The sequence below is a fragment of the Diadema antillarum genome, unplaced genomic scaffold (genome assembly GCF_040938485.1).
Source record: "Diadema antillarum isolate AM-2024a unplaced genomic scaffold, OU_Dant_1.0 scf00000007, whole genome shotgun sequence".
In the NCBI taxonomy this organism is placed as follows: Eukaryota; Metazoa; Echinodermata; class Echinoidea; order Diadematoida; family Diadematidae; genus Diadema; species Diadema antillarum.
Window position 1 is genome coordinate 810,452 of NW_027270896.1, and position 26,216 is coordinate 836,667.

At 38.0% G+C, this 26,216-nt stretch overlaps 1 protein-coding gene across 1 annotated transcript in view; it reads right to left on the reverse strand.

The window, feature by feature from the left end:
• Positions 1-26,216, reverse strand: part of LOC139716393 (5'-3' exoribonuclease 2-like) — a 114,605-nt gene that overhangs the window by 67,721 nt on the left and 20,668 nt on the right. The window contains exons 15-25 of the mRNA XM_071627946.1: positions 22,307-22,462; positions 21,516-21,557; positions 20,342-20,434; positions 19,011-19,126; positions 15,891-15,975; positions 9,606-9,764; positions 8,927-9,016; positions 7,456-7,528; positions 6,386-6,469; positions 5,478-5,578; positions 1,494-1,582 (exon numbers count right to left, since the gene is read on the reverse strand). Of these exons, the coding sequence (XP_071484047.1) occupies positions 1,494-1,582; positions 5,478-5,578; positions 6,386-6,469; positions 7,456-7,528; positions 8,927-9,016; positions 9,606-9,764; positions 15,891-15,975; positions 19,011-19,126; positions 20,342-20,434; positions 21,516-21,557; positions 22,307-22,462 (1,088 nt within the window). The remainder of the gene's footprint in view (positions 1-1,493; positions 1,583-5,477; positions 5,579-6,385; positions 6,470-7,455; positions 7,529-8,926; positions 9,017-9,605; positions 9,765-15,890; positions 15,976-19,010; positions 19,127-20,341; positions 20,435-21,515; positions 21,558-22,306; positions 22,463-26,216) is intronic.

The following is a 26,216-nucleotide window of genomic DNA, read 5'->3' on the forward strand; positions in this document are numbered from 1 at the left end:
AAACCCAGCATTAGTGCTTCAAAATAGTTCTAATGTGTGAGTTAGGGATAGAAACAACCAATGTAAAAATCTGAACCAGTATAATTGATGTTAAGTATTGTTAAATATAAAAAATACGAATAATAGTTAAAATAAAAAAATTTCAGACTAAACCCTCTACAGAGAAACCCTCTAATGAGAAAAATAGTGACATCTCTCTATATTCTAAGCTTTATCGCAAAAATTTTGCAAAAATTTTAAATGGTAGGATGATTTTGTGATACAACTGACCTATACATATGCATTAAAAGTGATACCTTGAAAAATTTTGAAATCGCTGCTCCCAAAAGTAAACAGGACCTTTAATGGGCTACCTTTGGTATACTAACATTTTATGGACTTCCTTATCTTGTGAAGTAGCAGTCACAGTCAGGAGAGTGAGCGGCTATGCGATATGGGATGATTGATTTATGCACAAGCATTTTATCCTACTTGCACATGCAAGACACACTATGACAGGCAAAACCATTAGAACTGGGAGGAAAAAAAACTTGGGGGAATTTCGAAAACCTTTTGCCAGCAAAGATGATACAGAAAGTACATCATCTAAATGTTGGCTGCAAAGTTTGACACAAAGACCTTTTGTTTTCAGTATATTCCAGAAAATTTACTGATAGCTAACATATTCAGCAGTGTCTGTAGTCCTACTGCACAAGTGTTCCATTGTCCACCCCATGCCACAATGGTGTAAGCCAAGATACCATCAACCATTATTCTAATGGCCTCTGTCTGTCTGACAACTGTCTGTATTGCAACTAACCTTCTACAGAACAACCCCTGGATAGGCCATGAGGCATATCATAGCTGGGGTGACAGGACCTTGTATCTCAAATTTTGGCAGAATCACTTCTTTGGATTAATTGTCAGATAATCATTTAAATGACGTTCTGTCCAAATCCTTGTTGTCTTACTCCCAAAATGAAGCCATCACAGCATGTCAATGCAAAGGCGATTCCATTTGTTATAGTGCCTTGGCAGCCATATTTTTTCCCTCTTCTGAACATCTGACATACGAGGTTTTGTCACTCCAACAGCAATATATCAGGAGCCATATCCCATGGACATTAGCTCAGACATGAAAAATCTTTTCCCATGACTACAGGATTCACAGTACGTATGTGTTCCTCACTCCAGCCCTGATTGCAAAATGAGGAAAAACTGAATTCATATCTGGCTTCTCGCTGCTGGCATGACAAGACCTCATATCTCAAAAATATCAAATGTTCAGGAGAGCTTAAAAAACATGGCTGCCAAAGCAATGTAATAAATGGGATTGCCTTTCCTTTGGCATGCCCTGGTGGCCTCATTTTTGGGGTAAGACAGCTAGGATTTGGAAAGGACATCACTTGACTGATAATTTGACAATTACTCAAAAAATTAGATTTTCTCCAAAACTTGCCACCCCAGCGACATTATGTACAATGTATTACCTACGGAGGGACTGTTCTACTCACTTTCCAGGCATTGTGACATACTCATCGCTGCCTACTTTCCCTCTCACACCGTGGGACAAGGAAGGGCAAAGGTCAACATGCGGCTCCACCTGTTGGCAAGATACACACAGAATCATTCTCTTTTAATAATCACAGTCTCGTCTGCATATACGCAATAAGGGCAAAGTCAACAGCATTGCGTACATCACCATGTAGGTGTCTTAAACAGTGTAGTCATCATGATAGACAAAATAATTTTCTTTTTTCACGTCAGAGCACCATAAATTCAATATTGCACACACCATGCACTTCATATACATATGTGACCCACTACAACAAAAGGATCCTAAAGTCACTGATGGCTGAGCCGAGAAAAACGAGTGTGAAGTCACATAATCAAAATTGGTCAAAACAACTGGATTTCTGTTTTTGGCATAATATTGTAGTCTATAGTTTTGTCTATCATCTGCCGAAGTTTTGAAGCTAAATGATCAAAGGAAAGGCAAGAAATCAGCCTTTTCCTGGGCCTTGATTTTCTGACTTTCAAGGTAACAGAAACATGTCCGAAGATTTGGATTAAAACTAGCGCCGCCGCTAGACTCCGCCCCTAGAAACGAGGGAGTGATCTTATTGGTCAGTGCGTGGCATAGTGATTACTGATTGGTCGTGCGTAGATTGTTGGCGCTAAACTTGAATGAACATCGCGGAGGTCACCAAGAAGTGCTTCTATTGTCAAGCGGTAAAAACTGTCTCGCCTCCCCTTGATCATGATAGCATCAGAAGGAAAACTTTGAAGGCATTTTTCTCAAAACTCTGATTTCCTCAACCACTTGACATGCGCTAATAAAATCATCGAAATCTCCGCAACCGAATACTTTTATGAGTTGTGTTATATATGAAATCAAAGAAGAAGAGTAAGGGAATTATGTTATGCCATTTTCAGAGAATTGTCCTCCCCCGACTTTCGGATTCTTTTGTTGTAGCGGGTCACATATTTTCACAAAATCCAGAATTAACTTGTCAGACAAGTTTGTGAGCAGTTGAACGCATGATCAAAACTAGAAATGTCGCTATGGCGACTGGTATGCCTCTGCCATAATGCATGATTCTCCTAATAGGCCTAGATAGTACATGTGGACAATGTGTGATTACATTTTCACAAAATTGGTAAAATATTAAAATGACAAGTTTGTCACAAATGTGTTGAATGTTCACCTTCCTTGACCTAGGTTTAATTGGATGAATAGGAGAGCATGTATTTGGGATTTAAGAACTTTAACTTGACTTTGACCCATTCATACATTTATGCATTGAGTAATTTTCAAGGTATGGAGAAAAAGTGCAATTTCTGTATTGAATAGTAAATTGTTACCACTTTCATCTGGCCTTTGACCCTAAAAATTTGTAAGATAATCACTGTCAGGCAGAACATGCATAAATATGTAGTACGTATCAAGATAACTTGAGCCACTTCCGAGATATGGAGGAAAGTTTCACAAAATTGGCAAAATATTAAAATGAGAAGTTTGTCACAAATGTGTTGAATGTTCATCTTCCTTGACCTAGGTTTAATTGGATGAATAGGAGAGCATAAATTTGGGATTTAAGAACTTTAACTTGACTTTGTCCCATTCATACGTTTATGCATTGAGTAATCTTCCAGGTATGGAGAAAAAGTGCAATTTCGGTATTGAATAGTAAATTGTTACCACTTTCATCTGGCCTTTGACCCTAAAATTCATAAGATAATCACTGTCAGGCAGAACATGCATAAATATGTAGTACGTTTCAAGATGACTTGAGCCACTTCCGAGATATGGAGGAAAGTTTCACAAAATTGGCAAAATATCAAAATGACAAGTTTGTCACAAATGTCATCTTCCTTGACCTAGGTTTAATTGGATGAATAGGAGAGCATGTATTTGGGATTTAAGAACTTTAACTTGACTTTGACCCATTCATATGTTTATGCATTGAGTAATTTTCAAGGTATGGAGAAAAAGTGCAATTTCTGTATTGAATAGTAAATTGTTACCATTTTCATCTGGTCTTTGACCCTAAAATTCATAAGATAATCACTGTCAGGCAGAACATGCATAAATATGTAGTACATTTCAAGATAACTTGAGCCACTTCCGAGATATGGAGGAAAGACTTAGTTCAGCACTTTTACTTGATCTTTGACCTTTTGAACTTTGAGGCAAAAACAAAAGAAAAAAAAAACTTTCCAGAGAATCTCTATTAGGTTATACATGCATACACCAAGTGTCAAAAAAAATAATCTGGTGGCATTGCATAAACATGAGGGAAATAGTAAAATTTTGAAGTGTTGCCCTTGACCTTTGACCCCTGACCTTTGACCCCATGAACCTTAAATTCTCTAGATAATCACTGCCAGTCAGTACATGTATATATACTATGTTCCATGAAGATACCTTGAACAATTTCCAAGGTACAGAGAAAAAAAGTGAAGTTTTGATATTTTTCTTGACCTTTTGACCTTTGACCTTAGACCTCATGACCCAAACTTTCACCAGAGAATTTTAATCAGGTAATACATGTATACACTAAGTTTTAAGAAAATATCTTCAGGCATTGCATAGATATGATGGAAATAGTGAAATTTTATGTATTTGACCTTGACCTTTTGACCTTTGACCTTGAGCATGTGCACCCAAAAGTTGATAGGCACAACTTCACCCCCTAATACACATACATGCCAAGTTTCATTAGGATACCTCAAAAGGTTTTGATAGTTACCCTGTTCACAAAATTCATTACGGACGAACGGAAGGACGGACGGACGGAAGGACAGACGGAAGGACGGACGGACAACCCGAAAACATAATGCCTCCGGCACCACTTTGTGGCGGAGGCATAGAAATTACAGCAACAGAATGAGAATGAGCACTGTCGTCATTCAAGAGAAAAGTAAACACCTTCCCATCTTTAACCTTCTTTTATCTGTGCTATTTCAGACCAAGTTTTTAAGGGAGGCTTGACCCCTGTCTGCAAGATTTCGGAGAAAGATTGTCAAATTCACATGAAATTTTGCATGGAGGTAAATTGAAGTATTTGCAATGCATTCATGTTTTCATTTGCTGGTAAATGATTAAAATGTAAAATACACAAATTATGCACATATCAATAACTGAAGTGTGGTAATTTTTGCTAGTTTGCTAGTAAAAAGTTTCATAATGACTCAAAATGAATCATAGACTACCTTTCTCAACATGGAGTGATATGACGATAGGGGTACAAATAATCGTTCATCTCATGAAGAAAATCGTAGGTGAGACAAACAGGAGGCAAACGATTATCTCTACCTTTATCATCATAAACTCACTGCAATGATCAACATCTTCACAAGTATGGAGTGATATATACAGTAACAGAAAAAGTATTAACAGTAATCATTACGTATAAAGAGTATTTTCAGGATCGTGTCTGAGTTTCTTTTGTATTCTTCTGTTTGAACTTCTTTTGTATTCTACTTTTAATTCTTTTTATTCTGTCTTATTCTGAAAATGATATTGGAAATGGCAACCACAAAGACAATGTAAATATACTATCACAAGGGGGAATTGGATTGTTTTTCAAATTTCAGAACATGTCCATTCCATATTACACACACGTATGGGGAAAATTACAATTTTTGGGGTGACTTTTGACCCTTAATTTCCATGTGACCTTCTAATGCTTCGTCCAATCTTCAAAAATTTTAGTAGCAGAAATTGCCCAAGACTTTAAGGAACGAAGTCACTATAAGATAACATCAAATCTGCCATGTTTAAAGAGAATTTGCAAAACTATGATGGGGGGGGGGGGGGGGGGGTGTCAAATTAGCCCTTTTTTTGCGGCATGAAATTTTTTGCAAATTGCCACTGGCATTCAATGTATGTAATGTAGCTAAGAACTATCGTTTGCATTTCAATTTCGCAAATCCTAGCTCTCGCCAAATTCATAAAATTAAAATGCACGCGAACATTTCTGGTTTTACAGTACCTCTTTGAGAGTGTCTGTCAGGTAGAGCTCGCGCAAGAAGTTGAAAAGGGGATGGTGCTGGCCAACGAAGAGTCTGTCGGGACCGTTACTGTTCCTCTTCCCTGTCACAAGCAAAGGATATCATCAATCAACACAGGATAGAAGGGCTCAGTGATATGACAGTAACCCCCAAAACGAATGTCGAGGACTGAATGGTGGTGAAATCTTGTGGGGGTGACATTTTCTCGAATACAGTTTAATTGTAACGTGGGACAGGATTAATAAGCAAACCTACAATGAATATCAATTTGATCAAAATTGTGCTGACCATTATCCTAAATTCAATTTTTACTGCCAAAATGTTGCTTGGGCCAGAAGAGGTTCTTCTTGACGTGACAGGTTCTATGGCTTCTACGACCTCTATGATCTTGAAAAAACATACGTTTTCTCTGGATCGACATGATTACATATCAGGGCCCCATTTCGTAAAAATGTCAGGACAGCAACTCTTGCTGAAATAGCAACTTCCCATAGCAACAGCCAATCAGGAAGCTGGATACTTGTCGATACCATGACAACTGCCATTCCAGCAAAATATGCTATCATATCAACTTTTTATGAAATGTGGCCCAGATCAAGTGCGTGCAGAATCATCACATAGAGCATCAATTCCTTCCAAGCTCAATACAGTAAAACAAAGAAGAATAATGTTTCAACATTTCTGTGTGTACCTTGGAGGACAAAATAAGATGCCATAACGAACACTCCATGACACAATTTGTCAGAAACTTGCAGAATGCAGAACTGACATCATGCTTTCTGTACAAATGACTTTTATCAGCTTACAAACAAAACTGCCACTGATAATACACCTGCTACCAAAAAAATCAAACAAGAAAAAAGAAAGAAAATTAAAATGTCATGCGCACTCTCAACAGGCGTGAGATTGTCATAGACCTTCCCAAGCGTTGTTAGAAGTCTTCTCTCATCCACGAACGGTAGAAGAGCCACACCTGAACATAGGACGAACAAAAGGAAGGACCCAGGTTCTGACGATTAGGGAAAGCTCTCACACGCCCCAATATATTGTACACTTGGGGGTCTCTGCTGAAGTCTTGGAAATGGCCACCAGATCTCATGGCATGCATCAATTTCAAGTCACTCCTTATCATTCCCTTTTATTTACACAGCTTAAGCAAGACACCAATTACCATTGTGGTGGCTCAAATAATTTCTTTACATTTTTTTTTTATATAACTATGCTGTGTAATGATGGATGAAAAAAAAAAGTCCTCATATTAAACATGCACACAGCTTGAATGTTGTCACTACAAAGATATATACTACAAACAAATACTGCAGAAAAAGCGGAAATTGTCACGCAAGTAACTTTCTGCGCTCGACTGAGCATGAAAATTTCATGTTTTTATTTCCACGGAATCAAAACATAAAACATTGTTACAGTAACTGAGCAAAAAAAAAAGAAAAAAAGCTTTCTTTTATTTTCACCCTAGTTTCTTGGAACACTAAATGTGCAAAATTTTACACACAGCTGAAATTTCTACTTATCATCGCACTAATAACCAATTCTAAAATGAACCATGCAAACATTACTGAGACACTGAGTTTGAAGCATTCAATAATCATATCTAGTGTTTTTTTAACAATATATCAGATATACTAGCAGCAGAAAGGACTAATCAGCTCATTTTTTTCAAACCAGAAAACACTGTGAAACAAAACTTTTTAGATTGAAATTCTCAAGTACAATTCATATAGCACGATAGGTAAACATAATACTAGCAATGGTATTAGAAAATGCATATAACAATGATGATATTGACATCAATAATATCAATGGCAAAAACATTGTGATCTTATTGGCACTAATTACATAAAATTAAAAGGCTAATATGTGCAAATACAATGTCTGCTTCTTAACCAACACAATAAATCATAGAGATGTACAAAAAACAGCAAAATATGCACCAAAGCTCACCTTGCCATGCATACTTCTTGCCATTAAGATCTATTTGGAAGTCATTGGGATAGAAGTCAATGATTGGGGAATCCTGGACAAGGGAAAAGAGATAATCCCATGAAAATGACTTCAATTCATGCCTTAAACACCAGTCTTCTTCTAGAAATATTGCCAAGTCTATCAAACTCCCTGTAGATGGTACATCACAATAGCAGGGGTTGAATATAAGCAAAGCTTGGTCAAACACATACAAGTGTATTCAAAGAAGCTTTTATTATCATTTTTTTTTTAATGTGAGAAAGAGGAAGACAGAGGAGGGGGAAGGGGAAGGGAATGATAACAACAACAAAAACATACTCTGTCATTCATAATACATCCAGCCCTGGCAATATGCATCAAATCAGACAAAAAAGAAAATCAGACAGATTTACGGTAAAAGTGTATATTTTCGCAGTGTGGAAATTTTCACACATTTTGTGCAACCATAACCTAGAGGGAAAATAAATGAACGTGAATATTTTTGCGTGCCATATGTTCCTGTAATTAATGTCTTGATTTTGTGGAATTAAAAACACGCCAAATTCATCTAACTTGGCCTCGCCCGAAAATTTAACCATGCGAAAATTTCCACTTTTACAGTAAACAAATCAAATCAAAGGCATCAAAGCTTTACATTTCCGTTTGATACTACCTTGTAAATCAATCTGATGTAAAGGATCTTAGAATTTGTCACCTTACTCATCCACTTGCACCAGGTACAGCAGTATGAGCACATACTACAGAAGATGTTCACAAAGAATTCTCAATTAAATTAAGCATTATAGAATGCTTCAATTCAATGATATGTAAAAGATATAATGTTCCATGCACTTTAAATGAGTACAGATCAAGCTATATGCCCCAAGCAATATTGTTTTATACCACAAGCAAAAGAACTTAAAGGGGATGGCTAGTAACCGATCAGTGGGAATCAGTGGGAATGCTGAGGGATGATTGTTCCAATCTTTGTGGGATTCATTTAAGAGTACATTATATATCTACTGTTGTGTGAAATTTATTTGCTTCAAAACGGTCTCATATTCAAGTAATGTGCAAATTAATGCCCTGTCACTGACCAGGCACGCTAACCTGGAAACATTAAACTGCACATTACTTGAATATGAGACCATTCTGAAGCAAATAATTTTCACACAACAATAGAAATATAATGTACTCTTAAATGAATCCCACAAGGATTGGAACAATCATCCTCCAGCATTCCCACTGATTCCCACTGATCAGTTACTAGCCATCCCCTTTAACTTTAGTTAATGGAACACATTAAACAACATGTTCCTGTAAATGAATGAAATTAATCAAAACGTATGCAATAAAAGTCTGAATCATATAATAACAGAAGGCAATGGGTGTCTTTGTATGTTGGAACTGTTGGATTGGTAGCCACCCTTCTTGCTATGATAAAGAAAATGTATCCCATTCTGTCACTTACAATGTTCATCATGAGTCTTCTCCACGTTGGTGGAAGGAAGTTGCCACTTGCTGCTGGAAACACACTCATCAGCTGTTCCAGTGGTTTGAACTAGAGTCAGGAAAATGCGATCAAATCTTGAATTTAGTGTTATACATCATAAACTGACTACAGAGTGTGTGTGTGTGTGTGTGTGTGTGTGTGTAACTCTGACATACCGGTAACTTACAAAATACTCTTTTCTCACTATTTCGAGGGAGATTCCGTGAATACTAAAATGCTACTTCAATATTTCAGGCTATGTCTGTGAGGTTCTGCACAACGTTTATGTTTACAACAAAGAATTCTTACAAACAAAATGTAAATAAAAAGTCAAAATAATCACGATAGTTATGGTCCTAAGGCAAATGTAATATGCCACTTTTTTAATGACTAGTATTGCTTTCACTTTTGTGATAACTGTTGGAGTATTGCCCGACTACAAATGACCCAAATAATTATGCTTGAACATGGAAGTCTCTGGTCTCTATTTAAGATATCCCTGAGATTTGTTACTATGTGTATGTTTAAACAGAACATATCATGTATGTACTTAGTTGTAGAATGATATCATAGCCCTGGCAAACACAAGTGGAGTTCCACAGAATATAAGAGCCAAACATATGAAATGTCTGACATAAAAAAGTTTGTGGTTCCTTACCGGTTTGGTGCCCTTCTCAAAGTCATTGGGAAGACGACCAACATCCAGGAAGTCGGAGGCAAAGGGTGCGTAGTGATACGGAAAGTACCACTTCCACGAGGCACATCCCTGGTAGTAGTACCGGAGCACCCAGCACAGTCCTTCTACGTAGCACCGCACCTGATGGTAAAAAAAAAGGTGTGATAAACCCTTACCAATGGTGACGATACTTAGAAAGGTTTGCATTGTCGGATTGATATTTACACCGCTCATGCTCATGCAATCTTCGCAATCTGTTGTACTTTGTGAGGCTTGTGCGAAGAGAGGAGATAATCTTCAAAGTTACCTCGCACTTGGCCCTTATTACCTGGCAGCCGACAATATGCACAGGTTGCAACTGATTGACAGATTGCCCTACATCGACGTAAATAAGCACTGAATTGATCAGTGTTTTAGTAGAAGCCATGATAAAAAAATCATGGGCGTACATACTGGAGCAGGATTCGAACCCACGACCTGATCACCGGACAGGCGTCATCTCCACTAGACCACCGAGCTGTCGCCCGACAGCAAGTGTTGGTTCTAATCCTTATAGCATGCATCGGGTACTGCTTTATTATTCAAATTCATGAAATTCTTCCGTCGAGATGTTTTCATTGCAACTGATTGACAGATTGCCCTACATCGACGAATCCTGCTCAAGTATGTACGCCTATGATTTTTTGTCATGGCTTCTACTAAAACACTGATCAATTCAGTGCTTATTTACGTCGATGTAGGGCAATCTGTCAATCAGTTGCAATGAAAACATCTCGACGGAAGAATTTCATGAATTTGAATAATAAAGTAGTTCCCGCTGCATGCTATAAGGATTAGAACCAACACTTGCTGTCGGGCGAAAGCTTGGTGGTCTACTGGAGATGACGCCTGTCCGGTGATCAGGAGGTCGTGGGTTCGAATCCTGCTCGAGTATGTACGCCCATGATTTTCTATCATGGCTTCTACTAAAACACTGATCAATTCAGTGCTTATTTACATCGACGTAGGGCAATCTGTCAATCTCTGTCAATCAGTTGCAATAAAAACATCTCGACGGAAGAATTTCATGAATTTGAATATGCACAGACTAGTCAACAAGGATCAAGCTGCCTCCAAATGGGTCCCAAGTTGCCTCCGGGTCATTAATGGGACTATGGATTGTTGTCTGACTCAGATGTACATATGTAGTGTAAAGTCACAGCCATACGGCATTGGAAACATGCCCGTCGGGGGGGGGGGGACGGAATTCAAAGTCTTAACCTCAAGATATGGTGTCACATGATATGGTGTCGCATGACTTAGCAGAACGTCAGAACACTGCTAACAGTAGAGGATATAACCATCCACTCTCGTTTAATCGATAGGCAAAACCTAAGATGTCTCTAATCAATGTCGTCTCATTTTAAGAGATGCTTCAGAATACCTAACAAAACAAGGAAATGTTCTGTCTCTTTTTAACATTTTCTGCTCTTTCTACCCTGCTATTTTAGCTTTCAAAATAGTTTCCTCATTAGTACTTTGTGTCCCATCTCCATTGCAAAACGAATTTGCATTGACACTTTTTGTTAAATTCCTGGAAGTCGCAGTCACAAGCTTTGCTTTTGCGGTTCCTTCGCATTTCACATGTTATAGAAAATTGTCTTTTATGAACATATGCTGACACACTTTCTTGTAATGACCAACCCTATATCATATTTTGTATTTTGCTATTGCTTGTTTGTATTTTTGTTTCTTTCTTGTTAAGTACACATACAGATGTGACATGAAATATAAAAATAAACAGCTGGAACTGTTCACTGTGTCTCGAGTGTAAGACCGGTGCAGTTTCAGTAATTAAAAAAAAAAAAAAAAGCAATGAGAAATTAAAATTCAATAACAACATATGATTTGAAAACTTACTGCTAGTTGGAACAAGGAAAAGTAGAAATTACGCGGTGCGTAATATATGTCCCCGCCGAAAGTAGCATTTAGTAGCAAAATGTACAATATAGGTAAAAAGATCAAGGTCAAAGGTCAAAGAAGTCAAAGGTCAAAATTCTGTGTAGAAGTTTTGAAGCCCTCACCTAGTGCCATCACATAAAGCAAACGGAATCGAAATCGGGTTAGAAATGGCGAAGGAGTAGCATTTTGTAGCCAATGTAAAATATAGGTAAAAAATCAAGGTCAAAGGTCAAAGAAGTCAAAGGTCAAAATTCTGTGTAGAAGTTTTGAAGCCCTCACCTAGTGCCATCACATAAAGCAAACGGAATCGAAATCGGGTTAGAAATGGCGGAGTAGCATTTGGTAGCAAAATGTACAATACAGGTCAAAAAATCAAGGTCAAAGGTCAAAGAAGTCAAAGGTCAAAATTCTGTGTAGAAATTTTGAAGCCCTCACCTAGTACCATCACATAAAGCAAACGGAATCGAAATCGGGTTAGAAATGGCGAAGGAGTAGCATTTTGTAGCCAATGTACAATATAGGTAAAAAATCAAGGTCAAAGGTCAAAGAAGTCAAAGGTCAAAATTCTGTAGCAGTTTTGAAGCCCTCACCTAGTGCCATCACATTAAGCAAACGGAATCAAAATCGCGTTAGAAATGGCGAAGGAGTAGCATCGACGAATCCTGCTCAAGTATGTACGCCTATGATTTTTTGTCATGGCTTCTACTAAAACACTGATCAATTCAGTGCTTATTTACGTCGATGTAGGGCAATCTGTCAATCAGTTGCAATGAAAACATCTCGACGGAAGAATTTCATGAATTTGAATAATAAAGTAGTTCCCGCTGCATGCTATAAGGATTAGAACCAACACTTGCTGTCGGGCGAAAGCTTGGTGGTCTACTGGAGATGACGCCTGTCCGGTGATCAGGAGGTCGTGGGTTCGAATCCTGCTCGAGTATGTACGCCCATGATTTTCTATCATGGCTTCTACTAAAACACTGATCAATTCAGTGCTTATTTACATCGACGTAGGGCAATCTGTCAATCTCTGTCAATCAGTTGCAATAAAAACATCTCGACGGAAGAATTTCATGAATTTGAATATGCACAGACTAGTCAACAAGGATCAAGCTGCCTCCAAATGGGTCCCAAGTTGCCTCCGGGTCATTAATGGGACTATGGATTGTTGTCTGACTCAGATGTACATATGTAGTGTAAAGTCACAGCCATACGGCATTGGAAACATGCCCGTCGGGGGGGGGGGGGGGGGGGGACGGAATTCAAAGTCTTAACCTCAAGATATGGTGTCACATGATATGGTGTCGCATGACTTAGCAGAACGTCAGAACACTGCTAACAGTAGAGGATATAACCATCCACTCTCGTTTAATCGATAGGCAAAACCTAAGATGTCTCTAATCAATGTCGTCTCATTTTAAGAGATGCTTCAGAATACCTAACAAAACAAGGAAATGTTCTGTCTCTTTTTAACATTTTCTGCTCTTTCTACCCTGCTATTTTAGCTTTCAAAATAGTTTCCTCATTAGTACTTTGTGTCCCATCTCCATTGCAAAACGAATTTGGATTGACACTTTTTGTTAAATTCCAGGAAGTCGCAGTCACAAGCTTTGCTTTTGCGGTTCCTTCGCATTTCACATGTTATAGAAAATTGTCTTTTATGAACATATGCTGACACACTTTCTTGTAATGACCAACCCTATATCATATTTTGTATTTTGCTATTGCTTGTTTGTATTTTTGTTTCTTTCTTGTTAAGTACACATACAGATGTGACATGAAATATAAAAATAAACAGCTGGAACTGTTCACTGTGTCTCGAGTGTAAGACCGGTGCAGTTTCAGTAATTAAAAAAAAAAAAAAAAGGAAAAGTAGAAATTACGCAGTGCGTAACATATGTCCCCGCCGGAAGTAGCATTTTGTAACAAAATGTGCAATATAGGTAAAAAATCAAGGTCAAAGGTCAAAGAAGTCAAAGGTCAAAATTCTGTGTAGAAGTTTTGAAGCCCTCACCTAGTGCCATCACATAAAGCAAATGGAATCGAAATTGGGTTAGAAATGGCGAAGGAGTAGCATTTTGTAGCCAATGTACAATATAGGTCAAAAATCAAGGTCAAAGGTCAAAGAAGACAAAGGTCAAAATTCTGTGTAGAAGTTTTGAAGCCCTCACCTAGTGCTATCACATAAAGCAAACGGAATCGAAATCGGGTTAGAAATGGCGAAGGAGTAGCATTCTGTAGCAAAATGCACAATATAGGTCAAAAATCAAGGTCAAAGGTCAAAGAAGTCAAAGGTCAAAATTCTGTGTAGAAGTTTTGAAGCCCTCAACTAGTGCCATCATATAAAGCAAACGGAATCGAAATCGGGTTAAAAATGGCGAAGGAGTAGCATTTCGTAGCAAAATGTACAATATAGGTCAAAAATCAAGGTCAAAGGTCAAAGAAGTCAAAGGTCAAAATTCTGTGTAGAAGTTTTGAAGCCCTCACCTAGTGCCATCACATAAAGCAAACGGAATCGAAATCGGGTTAGAAATGGCGAAGGAGTAGCATTTTGTAGCAAAATGTACAATATAGGTCAAAAAATCAAGGTCAAAGGTCAAAGAAGTCAAAGGTCAAAATTCTGTGTAGAAGTTTTGAAGCCCTCACCTAGCGCCATCACATAAAGCAAACGGAATCGAAATCGGGTTAGAAATGGCGAAGGAGTAGCATTTTGTAGCAAAATGTACAATATAGGTCAAAGGTCAAGGTCAAAGGTCACGACTGAAATTCTGTGTAGAAGTTTCAAAGCTCCCATGTAGTGCTATCATATAAAGCAAACAGAATCAAAATTGGCTCATAAATGACAGAGAAGTAGCAAATTGAAGATTTTGATCACACACGGACGCACACACGGACACACGGACACACGGACACACGGACGGACGGACGGACAGACGGACGGACACACGGACACACACACGTACGGAGCCCGTTTCATAGTCCCCTGCTCGAACTCGTTCGGCGGGGACAAAAAGCAATGAGAAATTAAAATTCAATAACAACATATGATTTGAAAACTTACTGCTAGTTGGAACAAGGAAAAGTAGAAATTACGCGGTGCGTAATATATGTCCCCGCCGAAAGTAGCATTTAGTAGCAAAATGTACAATATAGGTAAAAAGATCAAGGTCAAAGGTCAAAGAAGTCAAAGGTCAAAATTCTGTGTAGAAGTTTTGAAGCCCTCACCTAGTGCCATCACATAAAGCAAACGGAATCGAAATCGGGTTAGAAATGGCGAAGGAGTAGCATTTTGTAGCCAATGTAAAATATAGGTAAAAAATCAAGGTCAAAGGTCAAAGAAGTCAAAGGTCAAAATTCTGTGTAGAAGTTTTGAAGCCCTCACCTAGTGCCATCACATAAAGCAAACGGAATCGAAATCGGGTTAGAAATGGCGGAGTAGCATTTGGTAGCAAAATGTACAATACAGGTCAAAAAATCAAGGTCAAAGGTCAAAGAAGTCAAAGGTCAAAATTCTGTGTAGAAATTTTGAAGCCCTCACCTAGTACCATCACATAAAGCAAACGGAATCGAAATCGGGTTAGAAATGGCGAAGGAGTAGCATTTTGTAGCCAATGTACAATATAGGTAAAAAATCAAGGTCAAAGGTCAAAGAAGTCAAAGGTCAAAATTCTGTGTAGCAGTTTTGAAGCCCTCACCTAGTGCCATCACATTAAGCAAACGGAATCAAAATCGCGTTAGAAATGGCGAAGGAGTAGCATTTAGAAGCAAAATGTACAATATAGGTCAAAGGTCAAGGTCGAAGGTCACAACTGAAATTCTGTGTAGAAGTTTCAAAGCTCCCATGTAATGCTATCATATAAAGCAAACAGAATCAAAATCGGGTTAGAAATGGCAAAGGAGTAGCATTTTGAAGCAAAATGTACAATATAGGTCAAAGGTCAAGGTCAAAGATCACAACTAAAATTCTGTGTAGAAGTTTCAAAGCTCCCATGTAGTGCTATCATATAAAGCAAACAGAATCAAAATTGGCTCATAAATGACAGAGAAGTAGCAAATTGAACATTTTGATCACACACGGACGCACAGACGGACAGACGGACGGACGGACAGACAGACGGACGGACGGACACACAGACACACACACGTACGGAGCCCGTTTCATAGTCCCCTGCTCGAACTCGTTCGGCGGGGACAAAAAAGAAACTACACTGAAATGATGTCGCTACTTGTCTTTCACTGGCAGGTAAACCATCCACATTTTGTTACAAATGATTTTTCATCATTACACAATGGCTTTGAAGGGGAGAGAAATTCTCAAGAACTCACGACTTTAGAGCGAAACTCAATGTCAGTTGATGGCACATCAAACTTGTTCTGGTAGTAGCGCTCTTTCCATCCATCTTCCCAAAGCCTGCAGGAATTCAAAGACAAAAGTAGATAGATGTAACTTTATCACATTGCGAAAAAAGAATGTCATTACACTATCTTGTGTTGATGTCCTGCAAATTCCAGCATCAATAATCCTGATTAATACTTTGTAAGACTTTCATTCAGTATACACTTACAGAAATACATATTCATCTCTAACATGACAAATTGTGCATTGATATATATACATATGTATTGGATATCATGGAATGACTGTGTGTGCATATTGGTGTGCTTGGGTGCATGAAAGACAATCTCTCGAACCAGACTGAGAAAATCAAACTAAACCAAAAACTAGAAATGTCGCTATGGCGACTGGTATGCCTCCGCCATAATGCATGATTCTCCTAATAGGTCTATAGTACATGTGGACAATGTGTGATTACATTTTCACAAAATTGGCAAAATATTAAAATGACATGTTTGTCACAAATGTATCGAATGTTCACCTTCCTTGACCTATGTTTAATTGGATGAATAGGAGAGCATGTATTTGGGGATTTAAGAACTTTAATTTCGACTTTGACCCTTTCATAAGTTTACGCACTTGAGTAATTGTCAAGGTATAAATCGTATGGAGAAAAAGTGCAATTTCTGTATTGAACAGTAAATTGTTATCATTTTCATCTGGCCTTTGATTCATAAGAGAATCAATGTCAGGCAGAACATACATAAATGTGTACTAAGTTCAAAGATAACTTGAGCCACTTCAGAGATATGGAGAAAGAAGTAAGTTCAGCACTTTCACTTGATCTTTGACCTTTTGACCTTTGACCTTATTGGCAAAAAAAAAGAAAATCCCAGAGAATCTCTAGTGGGTTACACATGCAAACATCAAGTTTAAAAAAAAATAATCCTGCTGGCATTGCATAAATATAAGGAAAACAGCAAAATTTTGAAGTATTGCCCTTGACCTTTGACCCCTGACCTTTGACCACATGAACCCCAAATTCCCTAGATAACCACTGCCAGTCAGTACATGCATATATACTTTGTTCCACGAAGATACCTTGAACAATTTCCCAAGATACAGAGAAAAAAGTGAAATTTTAACATTTTACTTGACCTTTTGACCTTTGACCTTTTGACCTCATGACCCCAAACTTTCACCAGAGAATCTTAATTGGGTAATACATGTATACACTAAGTTTCAAGAAAATATCTTCAGGCATTGCATAGATATGGGGGAAAAAGTGAAATTTTAAGCATTTGACCTTGACCTTTTGACCTTTGACCTTGAGCATGTGCACCCAAAAGTTGATAGGCACAACTTCACCTCCTAATACACATACATGCCAGGTTTCATTAGGATACCTCAAAAGGTTTTGATAGTTACCCTGTCTACAAAATTCATTACGGACGGACGGAAGGACGGACGGACGGACGGACGGAAGGACGGACGGAAGGACGGACGGACGGACGGACGGACGGACGGACGGACGGACAACCCGAAAACATAATGCCTCCGGCACCACTTCGTGGCGGAGGCATAAAAACTAGAAATGTCGCTACAGCGACTGGTTATACCCCCACCAAACAACATTTCATAAGCTTTGGTCAAAACAACATTTCATAAGCTTTGGTCAAAAAACTGAGGAAGTAGTTAAATCCGCAAGATCTTTCCTTGATCTTCTGCCATTAATATGCCGTTACCATGGCAACGTACTTTCGGGTACTGTCGAAAAATGCGTCTTGCACATCTACAACCAAAGGCACACATCTGTACCAAGTTTCATGGAAATTGGGCAAAAACTGAGGAAGTAGTTTGCAACACAAAATTTTCCATCATTTTGGCTCATAATATGTGAGCTGTTACCATGGCAACATACTTTTTGTCACTGTCAAGAAATGTGTCATGCTGACCTATATCCTAAGACAAACATTCAATATGAATTCCATGAGAATTGGAAGAACACTGATGAAGCAGTTTTGCCATGAAGCATTTTGCCCTATATTTTACCAATAACATGCCGTTACCATGGCAACGCACTTTTTGCCACTGCGGAAATATGTGTCTTGCACATTAACATATTCAGATGAACATCTGTACCTAATTTCATAAAAATTGATCAAAAACTGTGGGAGTAGTTCGCGACGCAAGATTTGTACCCATTTTTGCCCATAATATGCCGTTACCATGGCAACGTACTTTTGGGTACTGTCAAAAAATACGTCTTGCACATCTACAACCCAAGGCACACATCTGTGCCAAGTTTTATGGGAATCGGTTGAAAACTGAGGAAGTAGTTCGCGACGCAAGATTTGCAACGGACCGACCGCCCGACCGCCCGACCGACCGCCCGACCGACCGCCCGACCGTCCGCTGATTCCTATATACCCCCTTCAAACTTCGTTTGGCGGGGGTATAATAATAATAATAAAACACTTGCTTGAGGCATTTAACAAACACAAAGTCACAGATATGATGGTTGAAACAGATCAGACATAAAGTAGCCATTACTATTATCACAGTATGACTTCTTTTATGGGACATCTGTAGATGGTAGGGCTGGTGTAACTCTGCTCTTTCACAGCAGTTTTACTGAAACATGGTTCGATAATCTTGTCATCAAATGCTTTAAATAAGGTGGTATACATCTAATGCATGAACTGTCAGTGTAAGCCAGTGTGCCTGAGCCTTTTTCCTTACTTTGATTTATCCATCCCGTCAAAAGACCAGCTCTTAAACATACAGCAGAAACAGACTGTCAAAGTCTCATTTCACAGAACACCAAAATTTACTCTTTTGACTTTTGAACAGTGACTATTTTGTCTTCAATGTGTGCTCACTCATACAAGACTCCACAGATTATTCTCATTTTCACATGACTGCCAAATCATTTTGATAAAAACTTTTTTTTGATAAAAAGTTATGCCATTTCGATTGGGGGGGGGGGGATGTTACTTAGTTGTTTATACATCCAAGTCAGCCTAAATATAGAGTGCCACTACATTCTATAGCTAATAAGTACTACATACCTAATCAACACATACACACACACACATACATGTACTTACCTCACTGTATCATCCTTATCCTCGTCCTCCTCTTCTGCCTGACTGTGTGTTCGTTTGGTTCCCCTCGGCTCGTTACCGCCTCCAGTCAACGACGCCCTCAGCTCACTGGCAGCATCCTAAGGGGAGGGAAACGTTGCAAGTCTCAAAAAACAGGAAACTTTTCTTTCTCTTCTCTAAAGCATGTTGACTGTGTGGAAAGATTGGCCAAGACCAACAGACCACACCTACCCTGTCAATATCCAAACATCTACATAGCTATCCAAGTGGCTTTATTTGCTTGTGTGCCATATGGACTTCAATGGGCAAAATTAATTCCAAAATTAGGCAGACTTTGTACTACTGTCTGGACATGAAGGGATGATTAACCCATTGAAGACTAGTCCAATGAGAAATGCATGTTATAGCAAAATCTGTCTGTCCTCAACCAGTTAATTTCGTGCAGAATCAGGGAGATCTGGCCACTCTGCTATTCCCCTTTGGCCACAGAAACTCATTCCCGCTATCGTCACCACTTTGTACACACATTCAAGGCAGAGTTTTCAATACCATGGTTACGTATCTTTGTTCATCTGCAGAGTTGGCTTGATCATTTAATACCAAAATTCTTTGTAAATCAGTGACATAATCCTGTATCCTTTATCACTGTGCAGTAAACATTGCATTCGATTGATTACTAATCACCTAAAAGATGAAAACATGAATTCTCTTTAAAGGGATTGTACAGTTTTGGTTGAGACCTAATTTCGAGTTTCTAACATTTTTGGTGAAATAATGAGAAACCTCTTGTGAAATATGAAAGAGCATGTAATTCTATGAGGAACTCAACATTTACCTGATGAAAATTGGCTTTCAAATGGCTGAGATATCTAAAAGATAGCTATTCTAATAAAGTGTGGGACCCACACTTTATTACGATCGCTTTGTTATACTTTGTTTTTGGATGTTTCAGTTATTCCGAACCCGATTTTTATCAAATAAACTTTGAACTCCTCTTAAAATGGTATGCTCTGTACTATATCATAAGTGTTTTCTTGTTATCTCGCAAAAAGTTAAAAGCCCAATTCTCATCTCCACCAATACTGTACCATCCCTTTAACCTCATTAAAAAGAGCAAGAAATTTATTTTGAGAATATATGTATGCATGCTGTATCCTGCATATCTAAGTACTTGTGTGTATATGTATATGTGTGCAAATGTGCAATATGAAGGATGCAATATTTATGTTGGTCTGTAGGATGTACAACTATAAATGTGCATGAGTGCATGCATGTGTTAACAAAGATAAGAAAGAGATGTGTGTGTCAAGCTTGTTAACTCTATATAATCTTACCTGGTTAGCCCTGTCCCTCCATGACATTCTGGCCTCCTTGCGCTGGTCCAGGATCTGTTGTGCTGAGCCAGATGAAGGCGCAGCACCAGCAGCCTGCAGTGGGAAACAGATTGAGAGGAGAAGGATGGGAAAATATGACAAAACCACATGACTGTTGGAGCTGCCGTGGCAGAGTCAAGTTTAAGACCAAGCAGAAAAGGCTGTCAGTGGGCTTCCATAAACATACAAGGTTCAACTTGCAGTCCGGCAGCAGTACTCATTTTATCCCTGTTGCCAAGTCTTTCAGAGGAGACTTAAAGTTTGCGAGTCCCTTTTTTGCAACCCTGATTATTATATCGCTGTCACAAGCCGGCATCTTGTAAAGGTAGGTGATTCAGACTTTTCCTCAGAATAAAAGAACTGAAAACTTCTTTCTGATGGAGGGGAAAACAATACAAGAGATTTTCAGTGCATTTATTCAGACCCCAAAAAAATTCTACCTATTATTCTTAGTACAAAAGGGGAGCGTATTCTCAAGTGACAAGGACTTAGTGTTTCATTTCATTTTTAAAAACTCTGAGGTGATTCACCATAAGATTTCACATAATGTCGGGAGACATTATTCTTCAACCACACAAAATTTTGTGAAATTTGCAGAAATAATATAAGATCTTAAAAGCCATTGGTCCAGAGTGCAGGAGAGCTAAACCACATGCATTTAAAAGAACCTACTTCAGTTCAATCACAGAGAGCAGGGAGATATCCCAGTAACGTGGTCAACTACACAAAATCCAGCTGATATGCTTGGGTGTCAAGGCCTATGGGCTTACAACCACTGACTTGACTTTCGCTGCCTCGGTAGACTAGGAGATTACCACAGAATTGTTGTCAATAATGGCACTAATGGGACAAAAATGTCATATGAATTTGAAGTTATCCCGAAAGCGATGAAAAATTTGACAAACAACACATCAGTAGCAACAACAAGTACCGAAATCAAGTGTTACAAATCTTTGTCCCAACTTATTTTATAGACATCCATTCCAATTACTGAGACCAATTTTTCTTCTTTTCATTCACAACTCTGTGAAGTTAAGAAAGGTAGTCTCCAAGAAGCACTGCTGATGTTAAGTACATCACTGCACTACCACAAGCAGACTATTGGTAAGGTGGAGAGATATTGTAATGTACTCACTGTTGGGGCCAGCACACCGCCAGGAACGAAAGCTGGAGCAGACTGTAAAATTTGTGGACAAGCAGACATGACAAAACATAAGGTCATGCTCACATCGAAACACGTGGCAAATGAAAAGGATGATGACAACATTTGTATACACAATATTGTACTACAATATGAGAAGCACTGCCAAATTTATTGCTGAGGGACAAGAACACAAATTTCATATGATGCTTCACATAGAATAAACCCTACATAAATCTTAAATGACAATGCTTGGCCTTCTAACATTTGATCTCAAACCATAAACTTTGAGCCAAACTGAGAGGATTAGTAATTGCAAATAATTTTTCAAAAAATGTATAGGTATGTCATAAATCTTTGCTTAACATTGTTTGTTACAAAAAAAGTTTTGAAAAATTCCTTCAATATTTGATATCCTAAAAAGAAACCATAATGGATATGATGTGAACTTATAATGTGCATCTCCAACATACTCTATCACCTCACTCAACTTATACTGATTTCAAGTCAACTATGGCCTAAACCAATATGTCTACTTGAGACCCCTCAATCATCACCATCATCGCTATCATTGCCACCATCGTCATCATCACTGCCACCACCATCATCATCATCACCATCATCACCATCGTCACCATTACCACCATCACCACCATCATCATCATCACCATCATCATCACCATCATCATCACCATCATCGTCACCATTACCACCATCATCACCATCATCATCATCATCAACTCATCATCAACTCATCATCAACTCATCATTATCATCACTACTACCTGCTGCATCCGCCTCTTCTTGTCCTTGTTCCTCTGCCTGAATCCCAGTTCAGTGACTCGTCGCTTTTTGAAGATTTCATCCTCCGCTTCTCCGAGGTCGGTCATCATGAGCTGGACGCGGCTGAGGTTGACAACTCCATTTTCTGTCAGGTAACCCTGGCAACAACATAGCGACAACTTGCATCAATTACTAGTTTCTTTAAAAATGCTGGTTGAGTTCAGTAAAAGTGAGGTCATAACTATGTGGGCAAGCAAACTGATCTATTCAAGGAATATCAAAATCATCTTTTGGTAGGGTCTAAATTCTGTTATCATATGGGCAATTCCACGGTAACTGACGTTACACGTAAGGATTTTCATGAAATTGTTTACCTTGTAGTTTTGTGAAGGAAAGCACCTTGGGCTTGCTATTAGCATTGATGAATAAGTTCATGAGAATGAAGAAATAGGTGGAAAGTTTTTCTCTCAAACTGCATTTCTTATCACATAGCAAGTGAAAATGTGTCGGTAACTGACGTTACGGAAAAAGGACATGGGAAATTATGGTGTAGATGTAAATGGAAATATCTCATGTCCCTGACTTTTAGCCTTTATGTGTTTAATATGGCAATACACCTAGGTTCTTAGGAACAGGTGTGCAAAATAATGTGCACTTTAGTTGTCTCCTTTTACCACCATGCCAATTTCAGTGAAGGCATGACGGTAACTGACGTTACGTAACTGACGTTACGCTTACATTTGCCATAGGGTTTACACATGCAAAATCATGATTGGGAATAGCTATGTGATATTTCATAATTTTGACCATTCAGAATGATTTGGTTGATATGGAGTCATACCTTGGTTCATCAGTCATAAATACACAATGAAATGAAACAGTAGTCCATTTTCTTTGTGTTCTATGAAAACTTAAAGGTAAACATGTCAGTAACTGACGTTACGTAACTGACGTTACGTAACTGACGTTACACATACTTTGCCGTGGGGTTTACAGAGAACTAATTTATTTAACAGGCTATTATACTGCTGCAATGTACCAGTGACAATCCCAGGCAACTACAGCAACAAATTAAAACAAAATCTAAAGACACAAATAATATTGGGTGGGACCCTAGGGGGCACCCCCCCCCCCCCATGCCATAGCACAGTTGGGCAAAAATAATGTAAATGCACAAGAGGATATTTCTTGACATTTGTCTGAAGATTTAACTTTTATTCAACATTTATGATTACACAGAGCCATTAATAGATTAAGCAGTTCCAAGCATAAATATATTGACATGACTAAGGGCTTTTTTGTTTGTTTGTTTGTTTGTTTGTTTTTTAATGAACAGGAAAGTTTTTATCTTGTGCTCCACCCATAATACCTTGTAGTACTACACAAAACATGGATATTTTTGTGCTTGAAAAAAATATCAGAATATCTTCCAGGTCATGGGGAAAAAAACATGTATCAACTCATAAATATGCATAAATACATCTTGTATGTATGAAATCTATTGTGATGTATTTCTCCTTCTTTTCTTTATTTTACTCCTGATGATCTCCATCATCAATTGATTTAAATGAAAAGTGTCGCATTTTTAATATTTCTCTGTGAAGAAGAAAAATAAATGCTTTTTTGGTCAAAAGAGCGTTACTGTTTTATTCCTAGCTTGAAGTAATTTAACTGTTTTTCTTTTCCTTTTCACTGATATATCACGGCTTGCAAATACATTCGAGATACCAAGAAATTGGACTTTGCAATGAAAGAATACTAAAATCAATATAAAAACTCTTCCTGTTCATAATTATCATGTGTTGTATTACAAAATGTCCCTGCATGAATAGAATAAAGTAAACAACAAATACACACTGTATGAACAATTTTTTTAAAACCCTATAGAATCCTCTCTCACTTTGAGCAACATCAGTGTTAAGTTTCAAACAATAATGAGTACATGCCTTACGTACCATAATACAAGATGAGCCATGTTAACTACACCACACATTTAAGTGCAAGAGAAGAAATATCTGTTTGTGCATTTGCCTTGAGGTAGAAACTTGACTAAGCTTACTGAAAAAAAAAAATGCCAGCAAAAGCAAACATTGGCGAAGATTGTTAAACTGTTGGTACTAACATACAGCTGTGCAGAAGTTTGTTTGTTTGTTTGTTTGTTTTTATAGAAAATGTGGTTAACATGCAATCATGTCACTGATTAGGCCTACAAACTTTGGTAGCTTTATCATCCCGTAGGACTGGGAATGTACTAATTTGAGTGCATACGGTCAATTCCAGCGTAACGGACATGACATTCAGACCACTTTTTTGTGATTCAAACCATCACACAGTGAAATTGGGAGTCTCCAAAAGATTCTAATTGAGTTTATCAGACACATTTAAGTATATGTAATGTACACAGAAAATTTCATGGAAATCTATCAAGTGGTTGTTGAGAAATTGCATTTTTAGCGAGCGTAACGGACATGACACTAAATGGACAAGGCATTCTGAACTACTTACCATTATGAAAATTCCTGTGAATTTTTGGATAAGATGCAGCTGGTTTTGGTCTTGATTAAACCTTTAGGTCATGCTTTACTCATAAAGTCCTAATTTAGAGTAGTTCTGCTGTTCATTCTTTTTTAATAGTTTAAAATATTGTGTAACGGACATGACACTTCGAGTGTAACGGACATGACAGTTTTGTCCACTTTTTGTAAGCTAAGAGAATTTTTTTATTACAAGGTATAGCAGATATTCAATTGTTGGCATAGTAAGGTTAGAACATAGGGACACACATCATAACTGCAATCATGTAATATTTCTTATATTTATATCATTTTAGGGGGGTTAGTCTTTGTATATATTTACAAAACAAAGAAATATAAAACAAATTCGCTCCTGCACCAGCTAGCTACAATTAGTGACAAATTTCCAGTTACCTCCACCCACCATAGCAAAATAGGACATATTACTATGTTATACTATGGTTATATTTTTCTTAGTGACCTAATATTTGATACTTAGTATTATACACCAGCGTAACGGACATGACACCCTTGTAAGGTGAACCACATTTTCACTTCTTTGTTTCAAAATAAAAAGATTAAAATAACTGCACACTGCTAACTACATTATGTTCTTGAACAAAACATCAATAGTCCTTTTATTGCAGGTTTCAGTGATCTAACAGGCTACTCTAAAGCACATGGAGTTCAATGCCCAGAGTACCACAATGGCATACATGTACAACACAGAAGACCATGTCTCCATATCTGCGGATAGGCAAAGAAAACAGAATGAACCAGATCTGTTTGATGAAATAAAAAGTTTGAATACAACATCATTAAAATGCACTCAGGATTGCATCAACTTTTATGCAATGAAACAGGACCACAAAACTGTTTGGTACCATTATCAAAATAGTGTTATCATCTGAAAGAAATAAGGTATGTAAATTTCATTTCTGCAAAGTTCTTTCATTTGGCATTAATGTCATCCTTGGAGTAGAATCATCCTCTGTTATCCAATCTTGGATAGACTATTGTAAAAACTTCCACTGCTAGTACCAGTATTTTATTATTGTCAACAAATGCTTTCTTTTCTTGGCTAGAAGTGAATGATCAAGCCCCCTTTTTTTCTGAGAATTTTCACAACATATAATGCATTTCCATGTAGAGTGGTCACCTGGGCAACAAAGTATTTCTTGTTTTCTTCACGGCAAATTCAGCTCGTTCAAATTGTATATTGCTTGCTTAGGTACTTCTTAAGGCTTGCCAGAGTGGTGTACTGGTTACATTATTCTCACCAGCTTGTGAGTAGGACTTTTTGAAATACTGGATGCTTTCCGTACCAACTGGTTGTAAATGATTATACAGTGTACCTTTCAGTGGATAAACATCTTCTCATAGCATCTCAAAATTGTGC